The following is a 21,633-nucleotide window of genomic DNA, read 5'->3' as shown; positions in this document are numbered from 1 at the left end:
ATTAACTTCCATATTAAATAAATTAAATCTTTTAACAATTCAACTTCCGGTACTACGTGACGTCACTTCCTGGATGTGAGAGATCAAAATGAAGCTGACTTGTTTTCATCAACAACAAGAAAATAAAGTCGATATTTAAGGTGTGTATGTGGACAGCAGTGGATGTTACACGTATGGGGCGTTTTCTATCTTTATATCAGATTTATCCGCATTAATAGGACATTTATTTGGCTGTTTTTAGTGATGATAGTCGTTTTGTCTCGAGATGATGTTATGTCAGATTCACTGATGCTGGATCAGGGTCGGACCTCTGATGATTATCTTTATAAAGACAACAGCTGTACAGATTTTACTTATTTTGGTGTTAAATTGGGACTGTCTGATGATAATACCTTTGCCTTTTTAGTGTAAGGGTTGTAGCTCTGGATGTTGTGATGTTTCTGTGTGTTTTAATCAGTAAATATTTGTATTAAACAGTGAATAAAGGTCAGGACTGTTCAGGGACTGTCCTGTGTGCCGATTATGACATTTATCCAAAATAATGACATATTAACTGTTTTATTTCTTTTTCTTTGTTAAAACACTTGGTTGAACATTTTGTCCATTTCACAAATTGTTTATTTTAGTCATATGGGCCAGTGTGCATAGTCTACAAAAAAACACAATGCTTCTTAAAAACATTTGCAAGAACATGGATCGATATTGGATTTCATTTACTTCCTAGTTATTCAGTTATTCATATTTAATAATACCTAAAATGACAAACTGTGATACCACATTAATACGCTTTTTTGTTTGTTTTTTCCCCTGAATTACTGTATTTGCTGTAATAGACCTCTTTGTTAATGAAAGACTAGTGTGAACGTAACAATATCAGCTACGAATATTCTGTTGTATTAATTTCAGCTATAGTCACCTTCCAAAACACTGTTATGAATCCAGGTCTTTGCAGTTTGGCCTAATTTACCCTATGTGCTGTTGTTGAATTACTGTGCCGTCAGCGATAATGTCAATGACAACTGCAGCACAGGTCAGATCACTTTCATAACCCTCTTAAAGTGGCAGTTAGTCGACTCGTACCTTTTTGCTAACATTATGATTGAATGAACCCAAATGCAGGCCTGTCACAATAGTTACAACTTATCGACTTATTGCTCGGTTACTGACAGATGGAACAATCATTTTTGGGGGTCAGTATTTATCCTGGGCACTTTTTGTGGTACTAGTGGGGAACTTTTTGATTTTTCTGTACTATGATGAGATTTGAGCTGAAGAAGGCTGAATAAATAACTTTTATGACTCATTATTGAGACTAATTACTTTACTGATTATTACAGCTTTTATTGTTACATTTAGAACAAATTTTGGAGAATTATCCTGGTTTAGGGCTAATGTTTTAGTAGCATAAATTTGTTTCAATATCGTCATTTATGATCCATATTTTCTTCTTTGCACATTTGTTATTGTGACATGTCCACCTAAATGTTAACTATATGAGCAAATAGACCTGTCACGATATAACATTTTGAAGTACAATATATTGCTGAAGAAAATATAGATGATAAATGATAATATAAGATAAGATATGCCTTTATTAGTCCCACAGTGGGGAAATTCCAGTATTGCACCGCACAGTTCAAGAATAGAAGGAAAAAGGTAACATGCAATAACAAGATAATAGATAATAGCTTAAAATAATTTAAAAATAAACTTAAAATAAACTAAAAATAGACTCTAATGTAACACACTGTTTCTTATTATGTACAATATTTGAAATTCTTTAATATTTGAACTACTTCATGCCTCTTAAGCAGAATTTCCCACAAAATCTAAAAAATATAAAAACTTTACAATATCATTAAGAAAACATAAGCTGCAATAAATAAACAGCGGAATGAAACACTTACTAGTTAGTTTGTAATATCTAACTCGTATTACTGCAAAATAACAAAAACCTTCTCACTGGTACAAAGAAAAAGTAACCATGATAAATATAGTCCCTCAAAAATAGTGGTTCTATCTGTCGTATGTTGAACGATAAGTCAGTCCAGTATTTATCGTGACAGACCTATGTGCAAACTAAAGTACAGCCCGCCATAGTGACCTGACTCATCATTTTATGCAGAGTTTAGTTAATAAATAACGAAACTCATGTTCCGGTTCAAGGCAAAGTTTAACCCGTCTGCTCTCGTCTTTTTCAGGACAGAAAATCACCCGTCAATCTGGAGTAAGTAAGTGCTGAAACTGCAAACTACAGATTTGAAACTAAATAAACCATGCAACTTTTTTATTTCAGGGCCCATTTGAAAAGAAACAGGATACATTAAGTGGTCACTGTGGTTAAAGAACGGCCTCTTTAGGTAAGGCACTTGTTTCTGTCAATGCATTGCACAATTTACTCCTTATAGACGCGGCTTTGTAGTTGCTTTTTACATTGTTAAATATCTATTATCAATCAATTCTGCAACAGTGAATAGTAACACACTCTAGTAACTACTTATTAAATTAGACTTAATTCATTTGAGTAGTAAGTAGTTTATTAAGAAGGTTCAGGCTTAATAACTACTTAACTAGCTAAGTCCTGACAATAAACCCTGATGTATTTGTTCAAAAATAAATCTTTATTTAAGCTAATTAAGATGCAGTCATTAAAGTGGTACCCTGTAAATAATCTACAAGTCTAGTAACATCTTTTTTGTGATCAAATTTTTATTGTTTACATAATAACAACAACAGAACAACAAAAACACGATAACCCCCCCCCCCCAAAAAAAAATAAAAAATCATCCCGAGCTCATGGTGATATCCCACCCCCCTCCCTGGGCTCCACATGTACAAGATCAAAACATTGCATATTTGTCTGTGTGTATGCGCACGTACACTTACAAAATACATAACAAAATACATACTTCCAATATGCGTACATACTTATACACTCACCTATTCCATAAAACATATATATGCGTGCACATTATATATGTATTCCTGTACCCCTATACATTACTATACATACTATACTTTTATATATTTACATATACACTTACACATCTATATACATATATATACATACATATATACACAGTCTTGCTTATTTAAGATTGTCCAGTTCCAATAATGTTTTACTCCATAATGAGATAGTTTTTGTTTTGACTCCATGCATTTTAGCTCCTGATAGTTCCATGTTGATGATATAGCGAAAGGTATTGATCCAGTGACTCGGATTAGAAATTGTTGGGAGATTCAGATTTTACTCTTTTGAACATGTTTTTAATCTTAACTGCAGAGTTTAGGGGCAGAACCATGGAGTCACCAGAAGACCTAGAGGGCCGCTCTTTTGTGGAGGTGATCATAGAAAAGTACAGCCCTGAGAATTTTCCCTATCGCAGAGGTCCCGGGATGGGAGTGGTCATGATAGCCACGCCTCAAGGATCTCCTATGAAAGGTGATTCACTTAATGTGCCCAGTGTCTTAAGACAAGCATGGAGACTTCCAGAAAAGTTTTATAGTGCACATTTAATTTACAAAAGCTCTTGTTTCTTATGAAGTAAATATTTGTTATTTTCTGATTCTGCAGATCGCCTTAACTTGCCGAGCGTGCTGGTGTTAAACAGCTGTGGCATCAGTCGAGCCGGAGACCAAACAGAGATCGCTGCTTTCTGTGCTCATGTGATGGAGCTGGACTTGTCTCACAACAATCTGCAGAACTGGCATGAGGTGCACATATCGGCGTGAAGTGCAGTGTGTAGTTTGAAGATATTAGACCTGCGCATTATATTGTAATCCAATCGAAATCGGAATTGTGTGTTGACACAATTATGAAATGGCAAAAACTGTAATTTTCAAGTAAAAGAATGCCTCTAAAGAACAAAATGTCTTTTTATAACCTAGACAAATCTTGTTGTACCTGCATTTAAACCTCTACAAACATGTTCTTGAATTAATGGGACTCCTGTCAGTTCAGTTCATATTTCAGTCTCAGTCATATTTACAACGAGCAAGACTTGTCATCTTTTATTTTCTTTACCACCATAAATGATGTAATGAAGAATGTCTAATAATAATATCACTATTTGTCCCTAGATCAGTAAAATAGTATCCAACATTCCCAACTTGGACTTCCTGAACTTGAGCTCCAACCCTTTGGTTGGAGTCTCTCTGGACCCTCAGTGCGTCGAGGCCTTCGCAGGAGTCCGGCGGCTCGTGCTCAACAACACCCGGGTGTCCTGGGACACTGTGCTGCAGCTCACACAGGAGCTGCCCGAGTAAGCCTCACATTATGTAGATCATAAATAATCCAAGTTAAAAGTGATTACACAACTATGATTAAACAATAACTCAATAACAAATAATCTGACCAAAAATGTTACATGCAAAATTAATTTGTGACCACTGATAGTTCATCCTGGCCACGTAGGATAAGTGTGAGAGTGAAATAATGAAGTAAAATACTTAGAAGTAGTTGGGCTTTTTGTATATATTTACAAAGCAGTAAGAGTACTTTTTACTCTTAACAGCTTGAGTTGGTCAAATTTAAACTGTGTCCTTTAAGATAATTCAGGTTCAACAGATTTAAATGTATCTGTCCCTTTATGAAAATACATTTATGAAATACATTTTGCCCAGACTTATCCCATCTCTTGTCCCTCATGTTTGTGCAGCCTGGAGGAGTTGTTCTTGTGCCTTAACGAGTACAGCCGTGTGCACGCCCCCCGCGCCCCCTGCCCCTCTTTGCGCCTGCTCCACATCACCGACAACAGCCTCCACGACTGGGCCGAAGTCCGTAAGATTGGCTCCATGTTCCCCAGCCTGGACACTCTGGTCATGGCCAACAACAACTTAGCCTCAATTCAGGACAACAAAGAGATTCTCCAGCGGCTTTTCCCAAATCTACGCAGCATCAACCTGCACAACTCAGGTCAGAAATGTGAACCATCATGTTTATTAACTGAGCTTGGAATTAAATGACAAAAAACGTTATTCAAAAAATCTGCCGTGTTTGTCTTCAAGCGTGCCAAACGTCTACATTAGCCAAAACATTAACAAAACAAAAGAACTGGGGAACAACCTGAACAAAATCTCCACCGGTTTAACTGAAAACTTTAATATGTGAGAACACAATCCTTATCTCTGTGGTGAACGTGTTAAATGTGCACTATGCAGGTTTTGGGTCCAAAACCTTTTATATTCCATAGAGATGTTGTTGTTTTGTCTGGAAAGTTCTAAAAAATGGAGTCAAACTTAGTAGACTCCATGGTCCCAAGCAGCTAACTTCACCTAACTAAGTATTTCTTGACAATAATTATAATTCCTGGAGATAAATAAATGAAAAATGTATTAGTTTATACTTTAATGTTATTTAAGGCGGAACAAAGCAATAACATTTTCATGAGATAAGCAGGTGACGGACCCTCCAATGTGAAGATTTTACTTCCTTAAAGCAAAATGGACTTTTTTCAGAGCTGTTATAGTTGTTTCCTCTCACCATTTTTTGACAGTCTTTAATCATTCATTTTCTTTCTATCATTTTGCTGAAACATACGCCCATTTCTCTCTACTGACTTTGTTCTGTTAACCAGCGATACACGTAGGATTCAGCAGCACTGCATAGTCATTTTGGTACAATTTACCCACAGCTTCGTCTTTGTTGTGATGACGTTTACGGCGACGTCAGTTCCCATTGTTCACCGCAGTTTTCTAACGTCGAAGCCAGCGTGTTTGTTTCTTTTATTAAGTAATTTTAGATTAATATTGCAATTTAAAATGAGCACGATATAATATAATGATCCACGAGTGTCACAGATTAAAACGATAGAGCGACACAAGCACAATCGTTCACAGGGAGTCAAAAAACACTAATGTTTTATGTCACATTCTTAAATAAATGTGTGTCGACTTATGCCAAAGACTGTACACTATAAGACAGAAGAAATGATGTAAGATTCAAGCAATTTAACAAAATAAACATCACATCCTGTTATTTATATCTTCATTTAAGTGCAGTATAGTCTTTATAATGTCTATAATGTAACTGTTTAATCTATAAAAACATAGATTTGCTAGGTCTTATTTGCAGTTATACAGAAAGATTATGACGCCATTAGAGGTTTAGATGTTTTGCTATTTTAGTCATATCCCATACCACACATTGACAGGAGTTTGCATATAAAGAGTTTAGCGTCTTTGTACTCACTGTGCTGCATCCGCGGGCGTCTATTTTTAACGCTGAGGCAGGAGCAGACATGCAAACTGTCATATGTGGAGATGCACTGATCAATATAAATAGCATCACTGTGTAGATTATACTTCTGAAGATTTACGCCTTCTTCTTTCACGTTTGACAGCCCCGCACTAGGTAAGTTTTCGAGTGCAGGGTCCATTACGTGCTAGAGTATTTCACAGTATGGCATTTAACTTATCTATCTTTTTTATTCAGTTGTAGGTGTTTTTATTGCTAAAAAATCTTGAAAATCATGCGTTCTTACAAAGAGCTGGATTGCCTCACCACAGATCTGACCTGTGACTCTGCCCTCTGGGGTCATATACTCCATGGAAATTAATAAGTTACAGAAAAAGTTACCTAGTGCCAGTTGTTTTGGTTATTTTTGATGTTTTATTATCAGGTTTCTGGAGTTATAAGACATTAAAATTATATGTAAACAGCAAAATGATCTAATTTCATTCTAATCACATCAAATTTTGCGTCTTACATGCAATTTAAATCATCTTAAAGGTCCGGAAATCAGATAATAATCAGATTTGGGATGTAAACAAAGATAGTGTGAAAGTAACTCTTACATCTTTTCAGGTCTAAATCGATGGGAGGACATAGAAAAACTCAATTTCTTCCCAAAGCTGGAGGAGGTTCGGCTGCAGGGAATTCCTTTATTACAAACGTACACCAACGCAGAGCGACGTAGCCTTATGATTGCACAGTGAGTCAAACTTTCAGTAACGTTTTGTTTAGACATAATCGTTTAGATCATAGATTTGGGAAATTTCCTGTTAAGTCTCTTGGTCACTGCCGGTTTCGTTTGGACAAAGAGTAAAAGATAAGATGATATAAGACTCTTTATCTGTCCCACAGTGGGGCAATTCCACGCAAAGTTTAAGAATAAGAAGAGAATAGAAATAAAAAATCAAGATAAATAGCTAAACTACTGAACTATTTAAACTATTTAGGATATTGGGAATACTTTGAATAGAGTTAACATACAAAAACACTGCAAGTAGAAAAGACGATTATGAACAAAAAGTGGCTATGATTGCATTTTCTTTCTCTCCTTACATTGTTATTTATGTAGAACTGTTGGATACAAACATGAGTGAACAGAAGTACAATGAACTTCCCAGCTGAAAAGTATTGTCATCTGATTAATGACTCATAATTACAAAAATATATGCTGTATATTCCAAGTTTTTGGCACAATAGTGAAGCCAGGTTAATGATAGTTGGTTGTCCACTTTAGGTTGCCTGGTATTTCCACACTAAACGGCAGTGTGGTCAGTGACAGCGAGCGAGAGGACGCAGAGAGGTTCTTCATTCGTTACTACGTGGACTGTCCTGAGGAGGAGCTGCCCTGCAGGTACGAGCCCGGTGTCCAGGCTGGACCGGTGTTAAATATAGTTCATAGTTTGTTTGGCGTTCTGTCATCGAAGCGCGTGCTCTCTCTGTAGATACCATTGTCTGGTCACTAAGTACGGGAAGCTGGAGCCGCTCGTTGAGGTTGACCTTCGACCCCGCTATCGTGCTCAGGTGGAGGTGCACTGTGACGAGAAGGTGGAGCAGGTGGGGTTAGCAAACGAGGACAAATGAAAACATACTTTTTATTTACAGCAGCTGCCAAAAGTTTGAAAATACTACAGTATATTTTTATTTGCTGTGAGATTTTGAACTTCATTATAGTTACATATGTGTGTTAACTTAGGTGACTCTTTATTATATATGTCAGTGTAATGTTGAAAATAAAATCCTAAACAGAGGTCTTTAAAGTTTAAAACCAAGTTGTGAAACGATTTTCAGTGCAAAGATCACAACAAACACTGTAGTAATTGTTTATAGTAGATGTTGCCTCTGTTACCATTGTTGGCAAGTAATAAAAAAAGAAATGGCATTATTTAATTAAAAAACAGGCTTTTCAATAGTTGACATATTGTAGTACAAAGGGAAAAAATCTCAAATTACATTATGCTAGACTATTTATAATGGCGATATGTGAGAGTAGGAACATTGATTGACGGTAAATCGAGATCTTGGCCTTTCGATTCTTCTTCACCACAACAGACTGATACAGCGACCGCATCACTGCAGACGCTGCACCGATCCGCCTGTCAATCTCACAATCCATCCTTCTCTCACTCATGAACAAGACCCTGAGACTCCTCCACTTGAGGCAGAGACTCACCACCCGGAGAGGAAGCCACTTTTTCCATGGCCTTGGATTTGGAGGAGCTGATTCTCATCCCAGACACTTTACACTCAAACCCTCCAGAGCTGCAGGTCCTGGCTCGAAGAAGCATCAGGACAACATCATCTGCAAACAGCAGAGATGAGACCCTGTGGTTCCCGAACCAGACCCCCTCCGACCCCTGAACCGGACCCCCTCCGACCCCTGAACCGGACCCCCTCCGACCCCTGGCTGCACCTAGAAATTCTGTCCATAAAAACAGTGAACAGAACCAGTGACAAAGGGCAACCCTGAGTCCAACATGCAGCGGGAACACGTCTGACTCACTGCAGAGAACACAGCTCCTGCTCCAGTCATACAGGGACCAGACGGCTCTTAGCAAAGGGCCCCGGACCCCATACTCCCAGAGCGCCCCCCCAAAGGACACCACGAGAGACACGGTCGAATGCCTTCTCCAAATCCACAAAACACATGTGGACTGTGGCAAACTCCCATGAGCCTCAAGGACCGGGGAAGACCCAGAACACCCTGGACAGACTACGTCACCTTGGGGTCCCACCAGAGGAGCTGAAGGAAGAGTCTGGGGTGAAGGAAGTCTGGGAGTCCCTGCTTAGACTGCTGCCCCCGTGACCCAGCCCCGGATAAGTGCAAGAAAATGGATATATGGATAAACTACATATTTTATATTTTAATAACATGAAAAGATACAGTATTTTCTACTCAAAAGCAACTACGTTTGGAAATTGAGGATCTTAAGGTCTGTGCACATCAAACATAAACATTGATCAGTTTATGTTTAAGCTATAAGATAAATATAGGACATTTTTGTGGAGCCAGAATAATAATAACAAATAATGACGGTGGATTCAACATCTGTGGAACATAGTTTTAGATATTTCTTCCATAGAGTTATGTATGTCCCTGCCCTTTGTCTGAGAGTCTTAAGTTATTTTCATTTAAATAACACAATATTTTTCTCACAGGTGAACATCCGTTTGGACCAGACAGTGGCAGAATTGAAGAAGCAGCTGACCACAGTGGTACAACTCTCTGCAAACAGCATGAGACTTTACTACATCGACAAGAACAGCGCCTTTGGTCCAGAGGAGATGAAGTACAACACACGGGCCCTCCACTCCTACAGCATCCAGGACGGAGGCGAGATCCTGGTGGTGCCCAAAAAGAAGTAAACTTAGGTTTTTTTTGACTGACCCAAAATAAAACCTACTGGAATATAGTCACATTTACTGATAAGGTTAAACTGGCAGCAGTGGGCTATTTTTGGATGAGTGTATAATTGACAAAGACACTGCCTGGAAACGCAGTCTGGACAGTGTTTAGGCTTAGATTGATTTATGGACACCGGCTAAAGTTGGACCACAGCGAAAACACAAATAGCTTGGTGAATTTTCTGCTTTGTAGTTGGCGCATACAGTTGCATATGCAGAGGCAAGAGGGTTTACATTTTAGAGAGTAAGAGTAATGTTAATTTAAAATAATATTACTCAAGAACAAGTAAAAAGTAATAATGACCCACATAATCACGAAAATAAGAGTGAAAAGGTGCAGTTGAAACATACGCTAGTTAAAAAGACACATACGCTTTTTTTTTCTCACTGTCTGACATGAAATAAAACTAAACTTTTCCTGTTTTAGGTCAGTTAGGATTAACTAAATAATTTCTATTTGTTTAAATGCCAGAATAATGAGAGAAAACGCAAGAACCAAAGTAAAAGAGCTTGTGAAGATGCTGCTGAAGCCACAGTGAAACGAGGACTGTACTGAAAGGCCACTCTGCCAGAAAGAAGCCATTACTCCAAAAAAAAATTAATTAAAAAGCTAGATTATAGACATGTCCTGTGGTCTGACGAAACTAAAGTGGAACAGTTTGGCCATAATTTGCTTTGATACGTTTGAAGGAAAAAATGGGGAAGCTTGCAAGCCTAAGAACACCATCCCGACTGTGAAACACGGGGGTGGCTGCATCATGTCGTGGGGTTGTTTTGCTGCAGGAGGGACTGGTGCACTTTACAAAATAGATGCATCATGAGGAAAGAACGTTATGTGGAAATACTGAAGCAACATCTCGAGACATCGGCCAGGAAGTTAAAGCTTGAGAATAAATGAGTCTTCAAATGGATAATGACCTGAAACATACGGCCAAACTGGTGACAAAGTGGCTTAAGGATAACAAAGTCAAAGTTTTGGAGCGGTCAACACAAAGCCCTGATCTCAATCCTTTTGAAAATGTATGGTCAGACCTGAAAAAGCATTTGTGAGCAAGACGGGCACAAACTTGGCTCAGTTACACCAGTTCTGTTTTGGAGGAAGGGGCCAGAATTCCTGCCAACTATTGTGAGAAGTTTGTGGAAAGAAATATCCAAAAGAGTTGACACAAATCATACAGTTTTAAGTATGTAAACATCTGACTTTGAATTCCTCTCTCATGATTCTGGCATTTAACACAAATAGATATAATTTTGTTGATCATAATTAACCTAAAACGGGTCACGTTTAGTTTTATTTCATGTCAGACAGTGAGAATAAAAAGTGTATGTGTCTTTTCATATAGTGTTTGTAAAGGTCTGGTTTCAACTGTATTTAGAGAAACTTCTATTTGAATAATTATAGACAGTTTTGACGTAAAATGTATTTAAAATTTTTATTTGAGTTAATGTAATTGGGACACACAAAACAAGTAAGAGTACTGTTATTTCAGAGAAAATATGACTCAAGTAGAAGTAAAAGTAAAGTCAGAAATCTACGACGTACAACTCAAGTAAATGTAAGTGAGTACTTCCCACCCCTGTAAAAAACGACATAAAACAAAACAATCCCACATAGATTTGAGAGGAAATAAAGATAAACAGGTGCGTTATAATATCTGAGGTCTCTATAAACTCATAAGGCTCTCTGACTGTAGAATAATCCACCGGACTGTGTTGCACTAGTCTCATCCGCAGAGAAGTACAATGCATTATTTCACACTTGCCCTCGCAGCGGCTGTTCTGTGCTCGCTGCCCCCTACTGGCCTCTCTCCTGCTACTGCGCACTGCCACCTGCTGCATAACTCCACCTGAACTGAGAAACGGTGACGCAAACGCCCAAACAAACCGCACACGCCGCGGGAGACTGAAAGACAATCTCTCTGTAATGTACACGCAAGTGCAGGTTTCCATTCATCGTCTGCTACTTCGCCTGTTAATGATGTGCTAGTAGCTGTTTGTTTTTTTCAGTTTCTCACAGAAAATGCGTTGCTTTTATGGGATAAATTTGCAGTATTATTATTTATTCCGTATGATTTAAATATTTCTATAAAATGGCAAACTACTGAAAAAATAATTCGCAAATATGTTTTTTTTACTGAGCTGCTTCACCTGCGCAAATGTTAAAGCTGCTCTGTGTAATTTTTCGGACGCAATGGGCCTGTTACCTACTTGTTTCCATGGAGATGTTAATGCTCCACAGTTCAATTCAACTCAACTCCACAGATCTGCCCTGTAACTTGGCTTGGCTGCGTCTTCTGTTTGTCCCCGTGGAGATAAACACATGAACCTTCTCTGCAGATTAATAACACATCCATGCAAACAAAGAGATGGGGGATTGTCCTGCAGAAATGTTACACAGTGCAGCTTTAAAACCGTAGGACCACATTAGTTTATCGCATTTTAATGTCGGAAAAGCATCCGTCTGGTTTAGTTTTAATGTACGGCACCAGACTTTCCTCGATTAGCACAGAAACGAGGAGAAGGTTTTTAACTGTCTTACCACGATGGAAACTAACAGCCAATAGGTCAGTCCACAAAATTAAATATTCACAGTCCTACTTGGAAATCACTGGGCTGTCTTTAGACTGTGTACTGTATCTTTTGTTTTCAGCCGCATATGCAAAGGTATTTTTTGTATTACTGTGTGTTAAATGTAGGACGGGGCGTTATGTTAAAGCTGTAAAACTTTATAAATAATCATAGAAAATGCAAGGATAGTAAGATTTGGAAAATGAGAGAGCATCGATATTTGGGATTAAGTAAAATCAGAGTTAGGTCTAAGTGGATGTTTTTAAGGTGCAATTAAGAAAGGGAAGAATGAGATGGTCGTCAAAGTATTCATCTCCCGGTTTCATGGCTTTTCGCAATTCATGTACTTTAACTTTTGCGCATTTTATTGGATTTTAAGAAGTAACTTAAACCGCGTGCTTCTTCTGAAAGCTCAAAGACGGCATTGTGATTGGTTAAATGTACGTGTCCCTCAAACAGAGCGTGACAGAGGCTCACGAATACAAGTGGAGTGGGTGGGAAAACATGTCTGAGCGTTGATTTGTATTAACAGAAAAGCGCTGGATATGAGATGTTACGGTTTTCACTTTTATCTTGGTTAAATACGCTATAATGAGGGCTAGCGGGAAACCAAAGATGAGAAGTGTGGGTTTAGTGCCTCAGTCTGTAGCGCAGTTTAACACCAGACTGAAAAACCCACCTCTTCTCCCTGGAGTTTGGTTCCAGCTCGACGGGATATCTCGGTGTTTTATTGTTTTATTGTTTTATTTGATCTCTTTGCCAGTGTGTCGTATTTTATGTTTTTGCTGACTTTGTGAGAAGCACTTTGCAGTAGCTTAAGTTGTATTTAAATGTGCTATATGAACAAAAATTGAATCATGAAAGAGGTTAAGACGTTAATTTATTTTAAAGAGATAAACGCAGCTTTGCAAATGTCTTATTTTTAAGTTATAATCAAATATAATAAAAATGAAAATTACTATGTACAAAAATCAGTTTTAGAACATTTTCTGATTGAGTTAGATCATGTTTGTCCATAATAGTCTTTATAACTACCATCTATTTATCAGACCTATTGTATCACTACTGAAATACTTGAATAACATATTTATTACAGTTTAATATACGGGCACTACAGAGTTCAAATATTAGTGCACACTTGGTTACTTGAAAGTATGGTATTATAAAAGTGTGACACATTTGTCTGCATTATATCACTGTTGTTTTTATTGTAGCATGAAGCAGTCACAACAACCAACCAGCCAATAACAGCCTGTCTGGAGTCCGGACCAGTGTCGTCTAATCTGCTGAAGACGTGTTACGAGTGAAAATGTCTCATGTGTCAGTGTAGAGACTGTGTGACAGAATATGCACGTCGTTTCTTAAGTTTAATTTTTTCCTTTGTGCTTCGTGTTTTGGGAAAGTTGCGTTAGATTTATGAAAGTGACATATTTGAAGTGAGGTTGCTGCTTTTTGTATTGTCTAATTTACTTGTTTACTAATCATAAAGCTTGAAATTTAGCGTAAAATCCCAATGAGAGTATTCTGAAAGAGCACAGCTTTCATGATTTCATGCAAACACATTGATGGTACTAAAAGGGCAGTGACTAAATATCAAAACAACCGATTAGATGTTTTACAGTATTGATTTTAAAATTGTTGTGGCATTGTACAGAGAGAGAAATGTCTTGTTATTATTTATTATTGCTGAAATCTCACTCATATCTCATATACCTTGCCCAAAGCACATTCTGTTTAAAAGCACCATGTAAAATCAATAGCAATTACCTGCCACTATAACTTAATTGCCTCGCTTGCCTATAATGTCTTGTCTGAGTGCACAAATGGTTATAACTTTGGTCATTTTCTAGCACCACTCACTAGAACCTAAGCTAATCAATCCACTCAATAACATGTCATATCCCATCACGTGTAACTGAATTGTCTGTTTTGAGAGTATGAGACGAGATAATAAATGAATACATACACTATTCAATGAGTGTCTTCCATGTAAAATCTGGGTCCAGCGTTTCTACATCTTTTGCATTATGGAATATCACTGTGGTGGCTTAGAACAATGGTCTATTTAGACACACTTCGGGGGCTTAGATGTTTTGTTTCATGGAGATGATTATATTGCAGACAGATTGACGTTATGACTCATAGCCTTTTGTATGTCGAGTACTTTAACATAAATGACTTATTGTGGAAAAGTAGAAAACAAGGTCCTAAGGAGGTTATTTGAAGAGTGAAAACGCACCACAGAACAGAAAAAGTTGAGTTTGCCTATATGAATTAATGATTTTATATTGTAAGCATTTTTTGCAGTTTGCTCTGATTATATTAGAGAGAAAAAACACATTTTCCCTTGGTGGTTTTCATCTGATTGTATGGTGATGGCACATGCAGTCTTTATTTATTTATTTTGTTAGTTTCTTAGTTGTTTTTTTATTGTATTTATTGTCTTTATTTAATCGTTACACATCCTGTTTACTTTTATATTTTTATTATTCCATTTTTTTCTCATTCAAGACCCATGAATCAATCTTTATCTACTTACCATAATAATGCAGCATTTTTTATTTATTTTTAATTTTTTAATTTAATTTTATTTTTTTTTATCAATGAACGACGGTTACTCTCATGTTTACGTCCGTTTCTGCGGCAACGACGTAAAAGACGTGACTTACGGAGGCGAGTGACGCTTACGTAAGTCTTTTCAGCCAATCAGAGGCCAGCTCCGGTACGTACGGTTGACGTCAGCCTTAAAGCGCACGAGCCGTGGTGTCCGTTACTCGATGCTCGCTGAAGTCTGAACTGCGGGAGGAGGACGGGGCAGATATGGCTGAAAACCACCGTTGCCTTGAGTAAAAACCCACGTAGGTGCTCCGTTTGCATCTGATTTCTTCCCCGGATTACATGAATTGATTTTAACGGCAGCCAAAACGCAAAAAAGGAGTAATTTTGTGGTGTTTTTGTGGATATTCGCTCCGGGATGCGCAGAGCTCGGGTGAGTTTACGTTACGTCGCTTCACAGGAGCTTTTATAAACGATTATTACACGTCACAGGGCAAAACTCGGATTAAACTTCTCTTAAATTGTCTTTTAGAAGTCAAGTTGAATTGTTGTCGTGATCTGCGCTAAAGGTAACCGCAAAACCGCTATTTTCTGCGCACTGCCAAGTTTTTTGCACTCATTTACGCTGCTGCTGCCCAAGGGAACATGCTCTTCTATTTATCTTTTATAGAAGACCTGAATCTATCGAAAAAAAACAGAAAACAAAAGCGATTTATCAGGGAAACGTGTAGAATATTCGCTCAAGTATCAAGTGTCAGTGTTAGATTGTGCGTAGCTGGTGCACATGAGCCTGAGAGGACTGAGAGGACTGAGACGACTGAGAGGACTGTGAGGACTGAGGATGGAGTCTTTATGGACATTTGAGGGGTTTTGGAGGAAATAACTTGATGACAGTTATGATTTACCCCAATGCTTCAAAGATAATGTTTAACACACGGCAGGGCGAGTACAAGTTTGGTACAATGCTGCTCGGATCCCCGCCCCTCTCCTCCCTCCTGTCTCCTCCGCCCTCTCCTCTCCTGTCCTGTCTCCTCCGCCCTCTCCTGTCCTGTCTCCTCTCCCCTCCCCTCTCCTCCCTCCTGTCTCCTCCGCCCTCTCCTCTCCTGTCCTGTCTCCTCTCCCCTCCCCTCTCCTCCCTCCTGTCTCCTCCGCTCTCTTCCCTCCTGTCCTGTCCTGTCTCCTCCGCCCTCCCCTCTTCCATCTCCTGTCCTGTCTCCTCCGCCCTCCCCTCTTCCATCTCCTGTCCTGTCTCCTCCGCCCTCTCCTCTTCTCTCTCCTGTCCTGTCTCGTCCTCCCCTCTTCTCTTCTCTCTCCTGTCCTGTCTCCTTTGCCCTCTTCTCTCTACTGTCCTGTCTCCTCCGCACTCTCCCCTCTCCTTTCCTGTCCTGTCCCCTCCACTCTCCCCTCCTCTCCCCTCTCCTGTCTCCTCCTCTCCTCTCCTCCTCTCCTCCTCCTCTCCTCCTCCTCTCCTGTCCTGTCTCTTCCGCTCTCTTCCCTCTCCTGTTCTGTCCTGTTTCCTCTCCCCTCTCCTGTCCTGTGTCCTCTGTCCTGTCCTGTCTCCTCCGCACTCTCCCCTCTTCTCTCCTCTCTACTGTCCTGTCTCCTCCTCTCTCCTTTCCTGTCTCCTCTGCACTCTCCCCTCTCCTGTCCCGTCCTGTCTCCTCGCCCCTCTCCTGTGTCCTCTCTCCTGTCCTGTCTCCTCTGCACTCTCTGCTCTTCTCTCCTCTCTCCTGTCCCCTCCACACTCTCCCCTCTCCTGTCCTGTCTCCTCTCCCCTCTCTTCTCTCCTGTCCTGTCTCCTCTCCCCTCTCTTCTCTCCTGTCCTGTTTCCTCTTCTCTCTCCTGTCCTGTCTCCTCTCCCCTCTCTTCTCTCCTGTCCTGTTTCCTCTTCTCTCTCCTGTCCTGTCTCCTCGCCCCTCTCTTCTCTCCTGTCCTGTCTCCTCTCCCCTCTCTTCTCTCCTGTCCTGTCTCCTCTCCCCTCTCTTCTCTCCTGTCCTGTCTCCTCTCCCCTCTCTTCTCTCCTGTCCTGTATCCTCTCCCCTCTCTTCTCTCCTGTCCTGTTTCCTCTTCTCTCTCCTGTCCTGTCTCCTCTCCCCTCTCTTCTCTCCTGTCCTGTCTCCTCTTCTCTCTCCTGTCCTGTCTCCTCCACCCTCTTCTCATGTCACCTGTGTTGGTTACTACCATTACATAAACCTATTTCATAAAATGTTCAATCATATGTAGTCCATCGAGTATAAACACTCTTGACTCGTCTGTCCAGCAGCAGTGTCTCTGGTCTCTCTGGTGTAACACTATCCCTCTCTCCATTTCTCTCTCTCTATCTGTGTCCACTACAGACTACTGCTTTTTTCCATTGCCTCTCACTGACACACTGTACGTCAGCGCTGCTCCTCCTGTGACGTTTTCTCTTTGTAATGTGCTACTAATGCAGAGTCAATGTTAATAACCCCTCAGTGTATCAATATTTATATTTATTTACCCCGTGTAAAGTCACCGTGGGCTGTCTTTTTATTGATTCTAATCCTCTTTATTTCATGTCACTGAGTGTTTTTGAATGACATTTGGAAACAACAGTGAACAGTTCTAGTTCACCTCTGACCTTTAGGGCAGCTCAAGTCAAGGGTCATGTGGGTGTATGGGGTCAGCAGTTTCATGCTCAGTTATGTTATGTTGTTTTTTACCTGTGTTTTAACTGGTCAGGCCAATGTACAATGTTTACATTTAGACTTTAGGTTCAGACAATAACTGATAAAATGAACATATTACTAGACAATAATTTATTGTAACTAATTATGTGCAAGAATAATGGAAACATGTATTGCAATATCAAAAGTTTCACTTATGATTGTGGACAAAATATCAACCTAAACGTACACAATGGGTAAAATCCTCCAGCTAAAGTAATACACACTGAGATGAAGATTTGTCTCCATTTTCAAGTTTTATTATTTTCCCATTTGTAATATGGCTCTGAACTGAAGAAGTGGCTTGGACGAGCAGCAAAATGTCTTCACTCTTACAGCGTTTTGTCCAGTTGACAGATTTAACTTAACAGCTTTTACTTTAGATCAGACCTGGACGACTGAGGGATTACACACGCTTCCCATTTATCACTCTGTGTTATTACTCTTTACAGTGATGTTTACACCACAAAAGGGCAGAAATGTCACTTTATGTCTTTGGAGATCACACTAGACTTTATTGTGTGTCTTTTTTAGGCCATCTTTAATTGTCTTAATCATAGGATAGTCAATAATCTAATTTTGTAGATCTCTAAAAGAACAATTGCAAGATTATCTATATCTGCAACCACATAAATCAGCCTGTAAAAAAGAAAATCCTGAAATGGTGAATTCTTATTCACAAACATGCAGAAGATGACACACTGCCCACACTTTTACACCTGTGACCCAAAAACGATGTTAAGTCTAAAACGCTGCAGTCGCTCCTGTATTTACTTCTACTCTCCAGCTTTTCAGCAAGGGTCAGATCTCACCTCTGTGACCCCTGACGGTACTAAACATGGTGGAAATATGTAGAAGCCGTTGGTTGTTATCACTCGAGAAGCCTGTGGATGTGTCGTGCTCTTTAAGCTCGTGTCCTATTTATTTCACATTTAAATTTCTGACAGAAGCGAATCTGCTGCAGTTCAGTGGGTAAACTTTTCACACCAAGTGCCACCTAAAAATAATTACATAAATTACTCAATTACTTTACCAAGACCTGTGCTAGTGGTGATGATAACAGACTCACCACAACAGTGGCCTCATATAGGGCTGTAGTTTTCAGTCAGTAAAGGCAAGCAGACAGAAGAATTCAAATTTATAACTCATTTACCTACACTAAACATGTCTTAACTGGATTTAAGACAAGCCCAAGAGATAGAAGTAAATATAATAGGATTAAAGTGACTTAAAAGCAACAGTGACTGAACAAAACTAGACCTTTACTATTTCAGAATTCACACCAATCTGAGGCTGTGTCTGCACTCGCACTCGCAGTACACCACATCAGAACTGGGACTAAACTGGGACTAAACCTGGAACTAAACCCAGTCTACACCAGGACTACCCCAGAACCTCAACAAGACCAATCCATGTTTACATTGTCTACAAACTAATACCAGCACCAAACCAGGACAGGTGTGAAGTACCTAAGCGCCCTAAAGGTCGTCTAAACATTAACTAAATATCAGAGGATTCACATGGATCATGGATCTATTAAAATCACTGGGGTAGGGACTGAGGGTATTTCTAGTTTAGAGCTGTCTTGAGTTGGATTAGTGCCCACTCATTGGTACCACAAAGAGAAAAATCCCTCCTATTTGTCCCATAGAGCACAATGTATTCACAAACTGCTCATGTTGGGCTGACATCTACAACTTTCAAAAAGGTTGGATTTTGTGTCAGTTTTTACCTATTTTCAGATCGTAAACTTTTTCTCAGCTTTTCTTCAGTTATCTTAAAAACAGCTTTTCAATCATTAGCTTTGGCCTGCTCTGCTCCGCTCTAGCGCCGCTTTAGCTACTCTCGCTCTGATTGGTCAGAGCGGTTATGTGCGTTTACGTGGGCCCATGTGGGAGAAGAGCACTGCTGCACATAGTTGGTGGGCAGGAGAGCCACCGGACCTACCTGGACAATAAGCTAGGCTAATCTGGAGACAAGCGCCATTGAGCTTGACCCATGGTGGTCGGCCACGTTTAGGTCCCGGGGATTGATTCGCACTCACAGGTAAAAATAGGGCCTAAACTGGAACTAAACCAGGTCTTTTTATCAGGACCAGTCAGACATGGTTTAAATTTAAATCTCTACCTGTACAAATGCACCCAGACTTAAACCAGGACTATCGGGTCTGAACCAAAGTCCATAACAGCACCATGTATTGAACTGGACCATACTGCGTACCACCAGTCGCCCGGGGACCACACGTTTAGATGCACGGTCCTGTTGCTTGTCCTTTAAGAGCAAATTGGAATGCAGCGAGTGTTGAGTGACCTGTGGAGGTCATAGGCGGCTGCTATATTTACCAGCACTGTAACTTGATCCGGTGGCATTCTGCGTGGCTCTGCTCATACTACACGAGTCTCACACTCCCAAGTAGCACCCCAGCGCCTCTCCTGCCCACTGCCGCTCCGCGCAACAAGGGTGAGCCTCCAGACAAAACCAATAACCACTACTAACCTTTCTCGCCTTAGGTACCTGCCTGTCACTGAGGATGCTCATGTAGATGGAAGGAGGGCGTAACGATTTTGGAAAATTACTGTTATTATCTAATTGCGATTTTTCTGACAAGTTTTGTGATGTCAGAAAATGATGTGCGCTTTATGTTTTAATAGTAGGATTTTGTTTTTCAAATTATGTCCAGGAGAGAAGACTGAAATTTGAACTGCTAAACTAAACAAGACTCCCATACATTTCATATTTGTAGAAGTTTAAGCTGCAGCACGAGCAGGTTTTAGACTCGATTAGACAGATTTAACTTTGTGTCCATTATGATTCTGCTTTTGATTCAAGTGCGTTGTATCTTGCACGCCTAGTCAGGAGTGTCCAATGAAGAACACACAACCGCAATGGATTTCTGGACTTTTCTAGAGCTTGAGTTTAGCGTGACAACAGTTTGGTGCTAGTTTGGTTGAATAAATATCGGGCCGAGTTGTGATGTGACAAAATGCAAACAAGCACAAAAGTAGAACTACATTTTGGCAACCTGTTGATGACCACTTTTTTATTTTCTTCCATATTATGAATTTTGAATGGTATGTTCCTAGTTTTGCTGTTGTATTTTGATTTTTTAAGATAACAGGGGACTGGTGTTGTCTAAATGTGGGGTTTCTACAGCGATTCGAGGAGCGAACTGAAATAGACGGGGAATAGTTGGCTGGTTGCAGAATGACACCTGTTTACGTAGTTTTGTTAATTTCCTGCTCTTGTGTTTCAGGATTGAATTGTCTCACTAAGTCTGCACCTGTACGTCGGGGTAGCAACCGTAGGATGAGCTGCCCCAAAGCCTTTTCCGTCGGTGGGGATTGACGAATCACTACAAATACAGCAGGTACAGTCAACTTGACACGTGCATTTGTGTGTTTAGTTTTATCCCCAAAAAGTGTAAAATAGAAGAAAAACCTGCTGTAGCCAGAATGTTCCATAATGTCTTTCTAAGTTCATACTAACTTTTGGAAAACAAAACACACAAAAATAATCTGAACAATATTCATTTCCTAATAATATCTATACAATGACGTCTTGAAATAAGCCAACGTTCTTACCTCTAGTTTTCTTTTTTTGCTCCCAGTGACTCACCAGAATGAATAAACTGGGTTTGCTGATGCTGTGCGTCAGAGCCCCCGTTACAACATCTCTGGTGTAAAACTGAAGACGATATGACTCTATAAAACCAATTAAACACGGACTAAAACACTAGTGCTTAAAGCTAGTTCTTAAATGTATTACTATAACCAAAGTGTGTTACTGAATGTGCAGTAAAGAGACCCCCCCTGACTGCACCATCAGGTTTATATCAGTTTTAAAGACACATTATGGACCTTTTCTTGTCTCCTGCTTGAGTCAATGAAGAACCTAATTCTTTGTTCCACAGGCGTGCTCTCTGCCACAAAAAAGTTACACAGTGCACCTTTTTTAACCCATTGTACCATTAGTAAAAATAAACATGACTAAACTGTGATTAATGCAGGACTGACCCGACGTGTAAAAGACTAAACATGGACAAAAGCAGAAATGACCAATAACATCATAAACTACATTTGGAAAACTAAACTCAGACTTAACCATTACGGTGCCTTGACTCAACCGTATCGATAATGTTTCCAAAATGTAAATCTCTGTGGAGCCTCATTCATGCTGTTCGTCACTGTGTGT

General features: G+C 39.7%; 2 protein-coding genes across 10 annotated transcripts in view; both read left to right on the top strand.

Moving 5' to 3' along the window:
- The first annotated feature begins 60 nt into the window (after positions 1 to 60).
- LOC117380185 (tubulin-specific chaperone cofactor E-like protein) lies at positions 61 to 14,170 on the top strand. 3 transcript variants are annotated; one of them, XM_055226113.1, is made up of 11 exons: positions 61 to 140; positions 2,297 to 2,360; positions 3,284 to 3,442; positions 3,575 to 3,714; positions 4,081 to 4,262; positions 4,659 to 4,915; positions 6,806 to 6,932; positions 7,467 to 7,583; positions 7,675 to 7,786; positions 9,389 to 9,591; positions 13,417 to 14,164. In XM_055226113.1, the coding sequence occupies exons 3-11, from the start codon at positions 3,301 to 3,303 to the stop codon at positions 13,448 to 13,450; spliced, it is 1,314 nt and encodes a 437-aa protein (XP_055082088.1). In that variant the 5' UTR covers positions 61 to 140; positions 2,297 to 2,360; positions 3,284 to 3,300; the 3' UTR covers positions 13,451 to 14,164. The 3 variants fall into 3 exon arrangements, with proteins under 3 accessions (XP_055082088.1, XP_055082087.1, XP_055082089.1); XM_055226112.1 differs by lacking the exon at positions 61 to 140 and adding an exon at positions 2,160 to 2,227 and having other exon boundaries at positions 13,417 to 14,170; XM_055226114.1 differs by lacking the exon at positions 61 to 140 and adding an exon at positions 2,213 to 2,231.
- Positions 14,171 to 14,984: 814 nt separating this feature from the next.
- Positions 14,985 to 21,633, top strand: part of LOC117380277 (ubiquitin carboxyl-terminal hydrolase 2-like) — a 41,142-nt gene continuing 34,493 nt past the window's right edge. Inside the window, exons 1-2 of one of the 7 annotated variants that reach the window (XM_055225996.1) lie at positions 14,985 to 15,191; positions 20,696 to 20,809. The gene's annotated coding sequence lies outside the window, so the exon portion shown is untranslated. Of the gene's footprint in view, positions 15,192 to 19,804; positions 19,903 to 19,994; positions 20,514 to 20,695; positions 20,810 to 21,633 lie in introns of those variants that run through there. The other 6 variants (XM_055225994.1, XM_055225993.1, XM_033977057.2 and 3 more) reach the window with 6 other exon arrangements.

The sequence above is a fragment of the Periophthalmus magnuspinnatus genome, chromosome 13 (genome assembly GCF_009829125.3).
Source record: "Periophthalmus magnuspinnatus isolate fPerMag1 chromosome 13, fPerMag1.2.pri, whole genome shotgun sequence".
NCBI classification, from domain to species: domain Eukaryota; kingdom Metazoa; phylum Chordata; class Actinopteri; order Gobiiformes; family Gobiidae; genus Periophthalmus; species Periophthalmus magnuspinnatus.
This window is presented reverse-complemented; position numbering and strand designations above follow the sequence as displayed.

Excerpts from the sequence above, each read along its gene's own strand:
- LOC117380185 (XM_055226112.1), top strand. The coding sequence starts at position 3,301 with ATGGAGTCACCAGAAGACCTAGAGGGCCGCTCTTTTGTGGAGGTGATC. Across the intron at positions 4,916-6,805 it reads CATCAACCTGCACAACTCAG|GTCTAAATCGATGGGAGGAC; the intron begins GTCAGAAATGTG and ends ACATCTTTTCAG. Across the intron at positions 7,584-7,674 it reads GAGGAGGAGCTGCCCTGCAG|ATACCATTGTCTGGTCACTA; the intron begins GTACGAGCCCGG and ends CTCTCTCTGTAG.